Source organism: Peromyscus californicus, unplaced genomic scaffold (assembly GCF_007827085.1).
Source record: "Peromyscus californicus insignis strain IS unplaced genomic scaffold, ASM782708v3 Scaffold_15__1_contigs__length_86483966, whole genome shotgun sequence".
Lineage (NCBI taxonomy): Eukaryota > Metazoa > Chordata > Mammalia > Rodentia > Cricetidae > Peromyscus > Peromyscus californicus.
In genome coordinates, this window is record NW_026294447.1 from 49474379 (window position 1) to 49488335 (window position 13957).

The following is a 13957-nucleotide window of genomic DNA, read 5'->3' on the forward strand; positions in this document are numbered from 1 at the left end:
AGAACTGGTATTACTGAATACTAGAATATGCTGTAATGCCTATATAAAGGTATTCCAGTATGGAGCTCAGCATTATTGAATAAGCCGAACAGAAGAGAAGGTCAAGAAATATATCCAAACACACATGAAACGATCATGGATGAAAAAGGCTCGAGTCAGAGTAAAGAATGAGCTTTTCTCTCAATAATGCGGGAAAACAGAGTGGCTGTCTAAAAAGCTGGATCCTTACTTCTTGTCATACTCAAACAAAAACTCTATGTGGTTCAAAGTTCTCCAAACAAAAACAAGAACCATGCAAATACTAAAGAAAAAGGAAACCAGCAAATTCCTTTCTAAACTTAAGAGAACAGAAAGTCTTTCAATTATGACTCAAAATTGAGGTCATAAGGACAATTTTAAAAATAAATTCTACTATATATAAAATTCAGTTTGTTTGATAAAAGCATTGTAAACAAAGTGAAAAAGTAAAAAAGGGGAAATAGTTATCACAAACAGCAAATCTTTCTAAGAGGTCCTAGAAACTGAGAAGAAAAAAACGAGCAAAGAATACAAAGAAGTAATTCTCAGAACTATACAAACTCAGAACATATTATATGGCTCTTCAAGAATATAAAAAGATGCCAGCCTCAGGAGAGAAAATAAAAACAAAGTTGACCCTACAGTGACACACTGCTCTCCATTTAAAAAATGCACAAACATCCAGAAATTTGATGATACACCAACTACAGAAACACACACATGAATGCAATGTATTTGACACAATCACAGATGGTTACAATACAGATTCTGCCCAAATGATTTTTCTATTAAACTTGAAAACAATACATGTACAAGTTAAACCCTGAAGGAACAACATAAGACAAAACAACAAACAACAGTTTAAGAATCCAGTCATAGGGAACTACACAAGAACACAATGAAGTGGAATGGAGTACTACGCAGAAATTTAAAAGACCAAGGAAAATCTTTAAGAATTGGTATGAAGCTGATATAACTTGTTTTGTTATATTAACCATGCTTTAGTATGCTAAAATCATATAGTTTCAAAATACCACACAGGACGAATTTACTTTTAAGGGGAAAAATATAAGATTATAATGAAGGACTCATATAGTCATCTACTAATCCAATTTTAGCATTTCTGAACTAGTAACAACCAGATAACAGATTTCTTCTAATGCTTCACAATATGAAATATTCTTACTGTATAGTCCAGCCCCAAATGTCTAACTTCAATCTAACCTTTATATCTAACTTCCCAAATACTGAAATTCAGTAGAAGTAAAAATAATCTAAAAGACATAGGCAAGGAAGTTTTCCTGGACTGGACAAACCATTTGTAATTTGTTATGTCTGAACACAGACTTGTTTGGTAGCTGACCACAAACTCTTTGCAGTTGCCCTCCAGCAAGATACAAATCTAGGCTGATCATGTGTTGACAGAAAGACTGCCTGAGTTCCTGGATGGGCTGTTCAACCTCCCCTATTCCACTCTCAGCAGACTTCATGTGCTGCTCTCAAGCTGCCAGGATGAAGAAGCTGACCCGCTGTACTAAAGGATGGGAGGCCACACTAGAGAGAAACGAGGCGGCCCAGCCAACAACAGCACTAATTGCCAGATAGGAAACTCTGTCTACCATGGATCTTCTGACCCGGCTAGCTCTTCTACTACATGCCATGTAAGTGAGAACAGCCTAAAGCCGTAGAGAAATGCCTTTCCCAGCTCCCCAGAATCTTAAGAAAATAAATCATCGTTTAGCTACTCCATTCTAGGTGGTTTGTTTGACAGCTATAGATAAATTCAACAACTGAGTAATGAGTAAAATAAAAACATATTAGTTAGGAAATGTCTTACTGACTGTTCTATTGCTGTGAAGAGACAATCATAACCAAGGCAACTCTTATAAAAGAAAGCATTTAATTGGGGGCGTGCTTACAGTTTCCTGGTCATGGCAGGGAGTACGGAAAGCATACAGGCAGGCCCTGGAGCAGTAACTGAGAGTGCTACATCTTGATTCGGAGAGAGAGAGAAAGAGACAGATAGATACAGAGAAAGACAGAGACTAGGCCTAACCACTGGATTACACAGCTGTCCTGTCAGCCCAAACCTGCACACTCTTGAGAACTAAAGCACAAATCAGAGCCCACCTGGCCATCAAGTTCCTTGCATTGCTTAGATGCACATTGAATAACCAGGGAGTGTGGAAAAGTGGTATACAAATTTCTTCATGCTGGGGGCCTCACTTCCAAAGCAAGACGCTAACAGAAATGTCACCACAAAGAGAATGAGAGGCAAAACAATTTATTCTATGTTCTATGTCCATACTATGTTGCCTCAAGACCTAAAGAAAAATGTTCTCATAGAAAGTATGACAACAATGGACACTTACCTAAGATGAGATGAAGTTTGGTCTCTGTCTGGAAAGCATAGTGCAGTGTCACCAAAAATGGCGACTGCCTAATGTGCTCCAGAACTTGTCGTTCTGTCCTTGTGTGCTCTGTAGTTTTAGCCTTTTGAACTATTGTTGCCTTTTTCAAAACTTTCATGGCATACAGCTTTCCAGCATCATGACCGCTTATTTTACGAACTAGAAATACTTTCCCATAAGCTGAAAAAGAAAAGAAAAAATTTCCCATAAGCTGAAAAAAATAAAGAATTAAAATGCTACATTGGCAGAATGGTAATTTATGGAAATAAAATTAATGCACCCAGCCAACACACACACAAAAACACTCTTTCAAGGGAAAAGCATGCTCAGTGCTGTTTCAAATAGTTCTTTGATGATTTCTTCAGCCTTTTACCAAACATATTTCTAGGTCTAACCTCCAGTATTTACATATTTGGCCACTGCTGTTGAAGTTCTGCTTTCACTCTAAATGTTATTCTCTTCTCAATATTTTCAGGTCTGAGAAACTAACTGTTACTATGGTCAGCTAACCCCGGTCCAATGCAGGAACAAGTAGGACATTTCTGACATCAGATAAAACCTTGAGGTATATATTTGCTATTGGAGTTTACTCTTCTTTTTCTTTCCTCCTTCCTTTCCTTTTTATTTACTTATTTTAAGAAAGGGTCTCGGCATGTGCCCCTGCCTGGCCTTGACCTTATGTCCTTCTACCTAAGCCTCCCAAGCTTATTCCAAGCAAGTATCATTATTTCCAGTCTCCAAGGGTTGTTTTCCTTTTCCATCTTCATATGGGGTATGTTGTATGCATGTTGGCATGTGTGTGAACATGCTTTTTCACATACATATAGAGGTCAGAAGTTGATGTCCAGAATCATCTTTGACTGTGCTTCTACCTTTTAGGCAGAGTCTCTCAATCGAATCCAGAACTCACCAATACAGCTAGTTTTGCTAACCAGCTTGCTCTGGGAATCATCTCTCCACCCTCCAATCTTGCTGGAATTACAGGCAGGTCACAAACTCCGGCCCTCACACTTGCATGGTAAGCACTTTAACCACTGAGCCATGGCCCCAGTTCTCCAAGGCAGTTCTTAATAAGAGTCTAATACATACAAATAAACGAAGTGCTTCAGGTGTTCTTCTGTATTTATTCTTTTAGAACCAAAGCAATATAAACAGACATTGTATAAAACAAACAAGATCTTTACAGTTAACAAATGTTAAAATACCCCAAACTGAAGGCAATATAGATAGAAACCCCTTTAAATCTCTAGGCAGAAATAATTTATGGCTCCCTGGGTCATTCTCATTATGTATTTCATAAGTGAAGGCCGTGGGAAGCACAATCCTATATGTGGTACTGCTCCATCAAAGGAGGAATTAGAGCCTTGTGGGAAGAGCAGCTTCCCTGAGTTTTTCCCCAAAGAGGATAAGGAGGTAGGGGGTGGGGGAGGAGGAAGAAGAAGAGGATGAGGCACAGAGAGAAGGAAAGGAGAAGGAGGAGGAGGAGGGCTTTGAAATTCAAATGTGTCTTGGAATGGTTATGCTCAATTCTATTTCAGGAATTAAATAATGTACTCAGATCACTTTGATCCAGGTCACAGTTACTATTACCTTGCTCATAGCTCCCTGTATTTAGCCCATAATTCTATCATCATCCACCTACTAGAGTAAAAGAGCTTCATGGGAAGGACTCTACACTCTGATTCAGTTCTGTTCTTTAAGAACTAGCTTGGTAGTGACACTTGATACGCCACAGATGGATGCTAGACTAGACTAATCCTGAGGGAAAGATTTCAACACCTGAGGTGGACTAGTCCATGCCAGGCTCTCAGCTAAACACACCATTCTACACACCACTTCACTTTTCACTTAATCCAGAGAAGGGGTACTTTCGGTAGTTCTATTTCAGAGATAAGGAAACAAGTTCCGAGTAACTAAGGAACTGGCCAAAAGACTTGATCTAGAGAAAAGGTAAACAAATGAACAAGTGTGTGGAGAAGAGCCAGCCCCATTCCCATCCGACTGCCTGAGCTGGCAAAGGAGTCCTCCATCCCCAGGATTCTGGTTCATGGGGCCCAGAAAAAAGGTGACTCCGCTCTATGGCTTCCTCCTTGCTCCCTCACTCCCTTTCTCTCTCTTAGAAATTCCCAGGATAATAGTGGTGACATTTTCAAGACAAGGAAAAAAAAAAAGAAAGAAAGAAAAGAAAAAAGAAGAAGAAGAAAAGAAAGCAGCAGCACAGCCCTGATTCAAATGCAAGTAGTGCCTTCCAGGCTCACTCTTTCTGTAAAAGAATGAAAAAAACCAAATTCCTCCTGAATGCTAGAAACCTGATTTTCTAGAGTATAATAAACCGGTGCTATAAAATGTTTAATATACTCTGGAAGACAGAAAAACTTCAAAAAAGTTTGTGTTATATTTAAGTATGTGATAATTACAGGTTGAGATCTCAAAGGCTGAAGTGAATCAAGAAAGAAAATTACAACTTTCAGGATCTAACGATCAACCTAAAGAATGAAACTGGAACAGCATATTTTGTACAGCAGCAATGAAACCAAGACAGAAAGCATTCTAATGAGATGTACTTTATCTTCCAACAGAGGCAGCCACTATACAAACTGGGGAGGGAGGGAGTAGAGTCCTATTCAGGCAGGCTTGGTGCTTCCATGCTCCTTACGTACATACACAGTACCCACCCCCAACTTACATTCTCCCAGATGCCAATCTCTAGAATGCTATGGTCCTACAAGTTATGAAATCTATCTAGTGTCTGGAATGTAAGAATCCTTTCTACATCACCAAAACACCTGAAACAGCTTCTTCCTAGCACACCATATTTGTCTGTAACAAAAGAATGTGGATTCTGTGACAGATACAGGGTATAAGCACCTAAAACAGAGTACCTGCCAGGTACTTTACACACATTAGCTTTTTCTGTTCTTAAAAAATCTTCCTAAGAGGTGCTGGATGATCATCTCAATTAGTAGAAGAGGAAATTCAAGTACAGAACAATTGCTCCCTCATTTATGATCACATTAACCCAATTTAGCCCAACTTCTAGGTGCACACTCTCAGCTCTGCTTCTGCCGATTCCCTTAAAACGAGTGATCTTATCAGAAAATAAATAAGAAACCAGATGTTAAACGGAAACCACAATGCAGATGAGGTATTCTAACAGTGCAATGAACCCAGTGTTACTTCTTCTGAGATAAGAAAATTTTCCAGGGCAGCCTATCGTTTCATTGATGATCAGCTCTAAATGGTAGAAAATGTTCTTCATATTGAGTAGAAACAGCTTTGTTCTCAATATTCTTTGTTGGTCCTTCTATATTATCTGGATAAAAAAGAATGTTATTTTTTTAATAACTTTTCAAAATATTTAAAAGCAATAGCATTTAATCTCCTTACTCTTTAAGCCAATCTTAAAGTAATATGACCTTAAGACTTCACCATAGGAGTGTTAAATGACATGTTCTGTTTGTTTGTAAACACTGTTTCATTCATTCCTGTATCTTTTTTTTTCAAAGCTGTATTTTATTCCAGACAAGCATAAAAGAGCATAGGATGACAATGTATACTGGTCAAATAACAGGCAGTCATCCTTATTGCCACATGTATTTGTTACTGTCCTCGCTGCTGTGAAGAAATGCCCAACAGAAGCAACTCCAGTAGGAAGTTACTGTGGCTTACAGTTTGCGTGCACACATGTGCACACTCATGACGGTGTACACAGCTATAGGAGCAGAGGTAGCTGGACTGAAGCTTATGGAATGGTGCATCACATCCTGTAGCCCACAGTTGAGTTTGAACAAAAATAACCACATGATTTTTCTATTATTGTGATCAAAACAAATGATAATCAGTTTATTTGGCTTATAGTTCCAGAGGGATAAGAGTCTGTCATGGTGGGGAGGTATGACAGCAGCAAACAGAAGGAATGAGTTCTGCAGTTGAAGCAGAAGCTGACGGCTCATTTCTTGAACTGTGAGCAGGAAGCAGTCAACTAGAAATGGTACAGTCCTTGAACTCTCAAAGCCTTTTTCACCACTGACACTTCCTCCAGCAAGGTCACACCTCCTAAACCTAGCTAAATAGTGCCACCAACTAAGGACCACCTATTTAAATGCCTGAGACTATGGAAAAATTTATCACTCAAATCACCACACCAAGAAAGAAAACACATTGAAAATGTATTTGCAGTGCTGGGAAATTTTACATAATTTTTTGATTCAATTACCATTTTATTTGTAGAATTTGAATTTATTAAAATGTTCAAGTAGCATCTGGGGAATTGGCTCAGCAGATAAGAGCATTTTCTGCACAAACATGAGGACCTGAGTTCAAATCCCCAGTGCCAGAAAAAAGCCAGGCGTGGCCAGGCACTGTGAGGAGAAGAGACAGAGGCCTACCAGGCTTCTGCAATGCAGGTTCACTCAAAGACCCTATCTCAAAGGAATAAAGTACAGAGGGATAGAGCAAGATACTCAACATTCTCCTGTGCCTTCTGCAACCACACAAGGGAAGGGTACATGCACCAAGATACACAGGTGCATACACCACACACACACACACACACACACACACACACACACACACACACACACACACACGTGCACGCAAAATAGATAAATGTTCAAGTAGACTTTAATTTTAAATTTGTTAAAAATATTTTTATAGTCCACCTATAAATGTATCACTCTTCCAAGTACTGTAGTTTAAATACAAAATGCCCTACGTAGGCTCATCTGTTAAATACTTAGCGGCCAATGACAACTCTACTCATGGTGAAAAGTTTAGGGGTTAGGGACTAGTTAAAGAAATTTGGAGGTTATTATCCCTGGTCCCCTGTCCATTCCTCATTCCTTGCTTCCTGTCTGCTATGAGGTGAACAGCCTCTGTCATTTGCTCCCTCAACCATGATGTATTTACTGTTCTCACAGGTCCCTCCCCCTCCAAAATAAGCAATGAAGCCAAGGACTAGGGAATCAACAAAGCCAAAAACCTCTGAGACTGTAAGCCAAATAAATAACTGTTCCCTTTATATTGTTCTTGGAGATTTTTTAATCATAGCTACAGAAAGTTAAATAACAATGAAACAATCAAATGTAATTAAAGATATGTAAACTTTATATTTTTGTTCACATGCATTATTTTAAGTGAAGTACTCACAGGTCATAAAAGGTTAAGGGCCACTGTTCAGAAAGCCTCTGGCTTATGTCCTTTCTTATGTTGCTGAACCTGGGCATGCTTTTCTCACTGTGATTGCAATGCTATAACCACCTTGAGATCCCTGTTCCTGTCACTCAAAATTTTTCTATTGCTCTTTAAAACTATACATTGTACAAACCTCTTATTATTTAAGTTCATATCAAACTATTGTTGTTTTTTTTTTTTTTTCAAACAGCACTTAGAATTCCCAAGACTGGCATTCTTTCTCTAAGTAGGCCTGAATAATCAACACTTGTGTCTATGCTTCCCATATGCTTCACTCATACGCTTCCCACCTGTCACTGATACTTGCTGCCCTACAGGTTTACGCTTTTATATATGTTGTTCTGTAGTACACTATCATTAAATATTACATAAACCACAGAAATTGAATGAAAAAAATGAGGCTGATTGTTCAGAACATATTAGATAAAAGTAAGACATTTAAAAAAGGAACTTCTAAAATACTAGGTGTGGGAAAGGCCAAGAAAAAATTAAATCCAAGATGCCTTTGCAGTCAGATTACTTCAAATGTGTCTAGTTCCTACTCCACTTCAAAGAATCTGAAACTGTTACTTTTGGATGAAGCATTACAAGTGTGACTCTTAGCAAACTAAACCATTACGAGCTAGTTCTCAAATAATATGCCTACAGCTACACATTGGCAACGAATGTATATGGGCACATTTTAAGTGAAAAAAACAGTGTTCCAAGTAATACATAGAACTGTTCTTCTTTAATGATTCCTGCTTTCTTTGACTAACCACAAGTCTCAATTGCATCAAACAAGAGACTGTCTAATAACTAAAGGATTATACTATTGTTGAAATGTAATCCTCTCCTCCTCCTGGATTATTAGAATCTTTTAAACAGGGCCAGGCACATCAACTTTTCAAGTTATGCTTTCCAGCTTGCTTTCATCCATAACCTGATAAACACATCTTTTGTGTTGTCATCTAACTTAAAAAACACCCTCTTTGTTCAAAACACTCCAGTCCTCATTGTTCTTAAAATTCAGAGCATCTTTAACAGAACCCCAGAAGTTTGAATTGGCTGGCTTATCCTCTCGATCCCCACATTTCTGCCTTGACACTTGGCTTATTTCTGCAGACCTTGGTTCAGTCATCCTTTTCTAATTCCTCAGATGAGCCTAACTCTTCTTATTTTACACTCTAATAACCCAATGCATTCCTTTCATTAAAATGATCATAAATGTACTTTTACATTTAATTACAGGATTACTTCACTGACTTTCCACTACTCAATGAATTAACAAAATCCCAGACGAGGTATGATTTTACTTACTCTTTCATTAGCAAATAACTCTGGAACTCATACATCATAGAAATCCAATGCTAAAATCTCTATTAAATATCCAACAAAATTCTTTACAGACCTTGAAAGAACAATACTCAACTTCATATGGAAAAACAAAAGACCCAGAGACCCAGGATAGCTAAAAATAATCCTATACAATAAAAGAACTTCTGGAGGTATCACCATCCCTGATTTCAAGCTGTACTACAGAGCTGTAGTAATAAAAACTGCATGGTATTGGCATAAAAACAGACACGTTGATTAATGGGATCAACTGGAAGACCCAGACATAAATCCACACATCTATGTACACTTGATTTTTGATAAAGAAACCAGAAATACTGAAAACAAAAGAAGCATCTTCAACAAATGGTGCTGGGCTAACTGGATGTTGGGTCGTAAAAGAATGCATATAGATCCATATCTATCACACTGCATAAAACTCAAGTCCAAGTGAATCAAAGACCTCGACATAAAACGAGATACACTGAACCTGATAGAAGAGAAAGTAGTGAATAGCCATGAACACATTGGCACAGGAGACAACGTCCTGAACAGAATACCAATGGCACAGACACTAAGATCAACAATTAATAAATGGGGTTGACCTCATGCAACTGAAAAGATTCTATAAGGCAAAGGACAATGTTGTTGTGTTTTTTTTACTTTTTGGATTCTTGGGGGGCCCATCACTCAGCTCCCAAATAAATCACACACAGGCTTATTCTGCCTGGCCTTAGTTTGGCTTGTTTTTATCCAGCTTTCCTTAACTTAAATTATCCTATCTACCTTTTGCCTCTGGGCTTTTTCCTTTTCTTACTTCTGCATATCTTACTTTCACTCTTACTCCATGGCTAGCTGGGTGGCTGACCCTTCTTTTCTCACTCTTTGATATCTCTTGCTCCTTGATCTTTCTCTCTTCCTTTCTTCCCAGACTTCTATTCATTCTCTCTGCTTGCCAGCCCCACCTATCCTTTCTCCTGCCTTGCTATTGACCGTTCAGCTCTTTATTAGACCAATCAGGTGTTTCAGACAGGCAAAGTAACACAGCTTCACAGAGTTAAACAAATGCAACATAAAAGAATGCAACACATCTTTGCATAATTAAAGCAAATGTTCTACAGCATAAACAAATGTAACACATCTTAAAATAATATTCCACAACAGGACACTGTCAATAGGACAAAGCAGCAGCCTACAGAATGGGAAAAGATTTTCACCAACTCCACATCTGACAGAGGGCTGATCTCCAAAATACATAAAAAAAACTCATGAAACTAGACATCAACAAACTAAATAATCCTATTTAAAAATGGGGTACAGATATAAACAGAGAATTCTTAGCATAGGAATCGCAAATGGCCGAGAAACACTTAAAAATGTTCAACATCCTTAGCCATCAGGGAAAAGCAAATCAAAATGACTTTGAGATTCTATCTTACACCTGCCAGAATGGCTAATAACAAAAACACAAGTGACAGCTTATGCTGGTGAGAAATGTGGAGCAAGGGAAGCACTCTTCCACTGTTTGTACAAGTGCAAATTTGTACAGTCACTTTGGAAATCAATATGGCAGTTTCTCAGAAAATTGGGAATCCAGATACCTTAAGACCCAGCTATATCACTCTTGGGCATATACCTAAAGAATGCTCCATCCTACCACAAGGACACTTGTTCAACTATGTTCACAGCAGCTTTATTCATAATAGCCAGAAACTGGAAAAAACCTAGAAAAGGATAAAGAAAATGTGATACATTTACACAATGGAGTATTACTTAGATGTTAAAAACAATGACATAATGAAATTTTCAGGCCAATGAATGGAATTTGAAAAAAATCATTGAGTGAAATAACCCAGATTGAGAAAGACAAACATGGTATGTACTCACTTATAAGTGGACACTAGCTGTAAAGTAAAAGATAATCATGCTACGATCCACAGACCCAGAGAGGATTTAAGGGGGGATGCAAGGATCTCCCTGGGAAGAGGAAATAAAATAGATTCTGCTTGTGGACTGGGGGCTAGGTGGGGTTGGGAACAGGAGGGGTCAACTGGGGGAGGGCAATATTGGGAGAAATTACTGGAATTGAAGAGCATTCCGGGGGCTAGGTGGAAACCTAGCGCAATGGAAACTCCATGGAATCTATGAGAGTAAGCCTAGGAAAGACCCCTATAGTAATGGGAGACATCAAGCCTGATCCGGCCATCCTGTAGCCAGGCAAGGCCTCAAGAGGAGGGATTTGGGACACCAATGCAGCCAACCTTTGATCTAGTTTGCCCTGCTTGCAGTGTTCTGGGACCAGAGCCTAGCAGAATCCTCACCAAAGAGACCAGAGAGACTTCATTCAACAACTAATGGGAGCAGATGCTGAGTCCCATAGCCAAACATTAGGCAGAGCTTGGGTAGTCCTGTGGAGGAGGAAGGATCAGAGGAACCAAAGGGGTCAGGGACACAAAGAGAACATGACTCAGAGAATCATTTGACTGGGACTCATAGGGGATTGCAGAGATCAGAAAGCCTGTAGGGGTATGACCTACGTCCTCTGCATATATGTTATGGCTGAGTAGCTTGGTGTTCTTGTGGGACTTCTAACAGTGGGAGTGGGGGCTGTCTCTGACTCTCGCCTACTTATGGGATCCTTTTCCTTCTACTAGGTTGCCTCATCCAGACTTGATGTGATGTTATGTGCCTGGTCTTATTGAGCATATTATGTGGTGTTTGGTTGATGTCCCAGGGAGGCCTACTCTTTTCTGAGAGGAGATGGAGGGGGCATGGATCTAAGGAAGGGAGGGGGGAGACTGGGGGAGGGGACAGAGGGGATACTGTGATTGAGATGTAATATATGAGAGTGGAAAAAAATAAATCCAATGCTAAGTGCGTGAAAAGAAAAAATGAATAAGCAAACAAGCAGACAGGAAAACAGCAGAGAAAAGAGTTGTCTAGAGTGTTACTAAGTGTCTGTTGATGACTTTGACTTAGTTGAAAGTGGGTCTTTATAGACGATCTTGTGATTTAGATCTGTAGCACAGAGCAATAGCTGGACATTTTAGGAAGGACAATGGACTGTCATGAAGTAAGCCCTTTTAATTCTATTGTTAAATCTGAGTTCCTGCTACACTCTGGTGAAAGTGACCTCAGGAAACCTAGCTGCTAGCATTTTAGAACAGGAAAATCTTAACATAGTGACATCTATATATAGCTTCTGCTTATACTCTGCCACAACTATGTAAGAAGTAATCACAAGGCCTGGCCACACACCCTTCTCAAGAGCTAATCAACATAGAAAAAAGAGATGCTTTTCCACATATAACATGACCTGGCACAAACTCCCATCTCTAAAAGTCAATCCACCTGTCCATGCCCATCTGCTTCCATGTTGTTTTGGTCACTCTTCTGCTGCTGTGATAAAATACCCTGACACCAACAGCTTAAGAGAGAAAGGTTTACTCTGGTTAACAGCTCATGGCACAGTTCATCATGACAGGAAAGTCAAGCAGGAGGTTTTGACGCAGCCGGTCACACTGCATTCACCCTTAAGAAACTAAGCGCAATGCCGGGTGTGGTGGCGCACACTTTTAATCCCAGCACATTTATTATTTACATCTTAATGTGTGTGGAGGTCAGAAGGTGATTTGCAGGAGTCAGTTCTCTCCTTCTACCATGTGGGTCCTGAAGATCGAACTCAGGCTTGACAGCAACTGCCTTTATCCACTTACCATCTTTCCAGCCCTTCCTGTCACACTTTTATTATATTTATTATTTTCAATTTTACATGTATGGGTGTTTCTGCAGGTATGTCTGTGTATCATGTGTGTGCCTGATGCCCATGGAGGCCAGAAGAGCAGCCAGTGGTCTTAATTGCTGAACCATCTCCCCAGTCCCTCTGTCACTTTTTTATTTTTTCCAGACAAGGTTTCTCTGTGTAGTTTTGGTGCCTGTCCTGGATCTCATTCTGTAGACCAGGCTGGCCTCAAACTCACAGAGATCTGCCTGGCTCTGCCTCCCGAGTGCTGGGAGGCACCACCTCCCAGTGCCTCTGTCACTTTTTAATATATACAGTATTTTCAATATCTTTTTTTGCCAAAAATGCCATTCCCATTATTTAACACTCATGATATAGAAGTCATTTGATAAACATCGGTCTTTGTAAAGTCTGTCCACCAGTGTTTTTATAGACACTGGGCTATGTATCAGTAGTGGACGATGATATCAATGTAAAAGGTCTTCCAAGCATTGAGAAATGAAAATAAGATCAAGCATACTAAAAGCACTTAATGAAACATGTTCCCTCTTCATATACATATACATGCATGTGTATCTGGATGTAAATAAATCAGAGAAGAAAGGAAAAAGGGAAGGAAAGAATGCAGAGTGAAGAACAGATTCTGGTGCCAGACTACATGGGTTTGAAGCCTAGATTTGCAGTTTACTAACTGTGACGTTGGTAAATATTTAACATACTGTCTCAGTTTTCACTAGGGTTAGAAACAACTCCTCTTTTATGTAGTCTGGGGATTAAGTTAACTAGAAGAGGACCTGGCAGACAAAAAACACTGTGTTAAGTATTAGTGAAAAAAGTATGTGTATCTTGTGTTTATACACATATGCCAAAATAATATTGAGCTGTGTTGTGGGATAATCTTTTTGTACACTGTGAAGATGTGTCTGTTTTACCTCATCTACCTAAGTCAACTTCTGGTTGGTTTAATAATGGACTGAATGGCCAATAGCTAGGCAGGAGAGGAATGGCAGGACTTCTGGGTAGAGGTAGGAACTCTGGGAAGAATCTGAGACAGGGGATTTGCCATCCAGACACTGAGAAAATAGGATGTATAGTACTAAGGAGAGGTAACCAGCCATGTGGCAGAACGTAGATTAATATAAATAAACTAAGGCTAATTTAAGTTTTAAGAGCTAGTTGGGAAAAAGTCTAAACTAAGGTCAAGCTTTCATACTTAATAAAAAGTCTCCGTGTCATTATTCAGGAGGTGGCAGCCCAAAGAAAGACTGCCTACAGAGCT

The 13957-nt window shown here is 39.2% G+C and overlaps 1 protein-coding gene across 4 annotated transcripts in view; it reads right to left on the reverse strand.

The window, feature by feature from the left end:
* Rps6ka5 (ribosomal protein S6 kinase A5) overlaps positions 1-13957 on the reverse strand; it is a 166235-nt gene that overhangs the window by 85375 nt on the left and 66903 nt on the right. For 3 of the 4 annotated variants that reach the window (XM_052738774.1, XM_052738773.1, XM_052738776.1), the window contains one exon: positions 2391-2609. The exons of the other annotated variant lie outside the window; for it this stretch is intronic. In XM_052738774.1, the coding sequence (XP_052594734.1) occupies positions 2391-2609 (219 nt within the window). The remainder of the gene's footprint in view (positions 1-2390; positions 2610-13957) is intronic. 4 annotated transcript variants of the gene reach the window in all.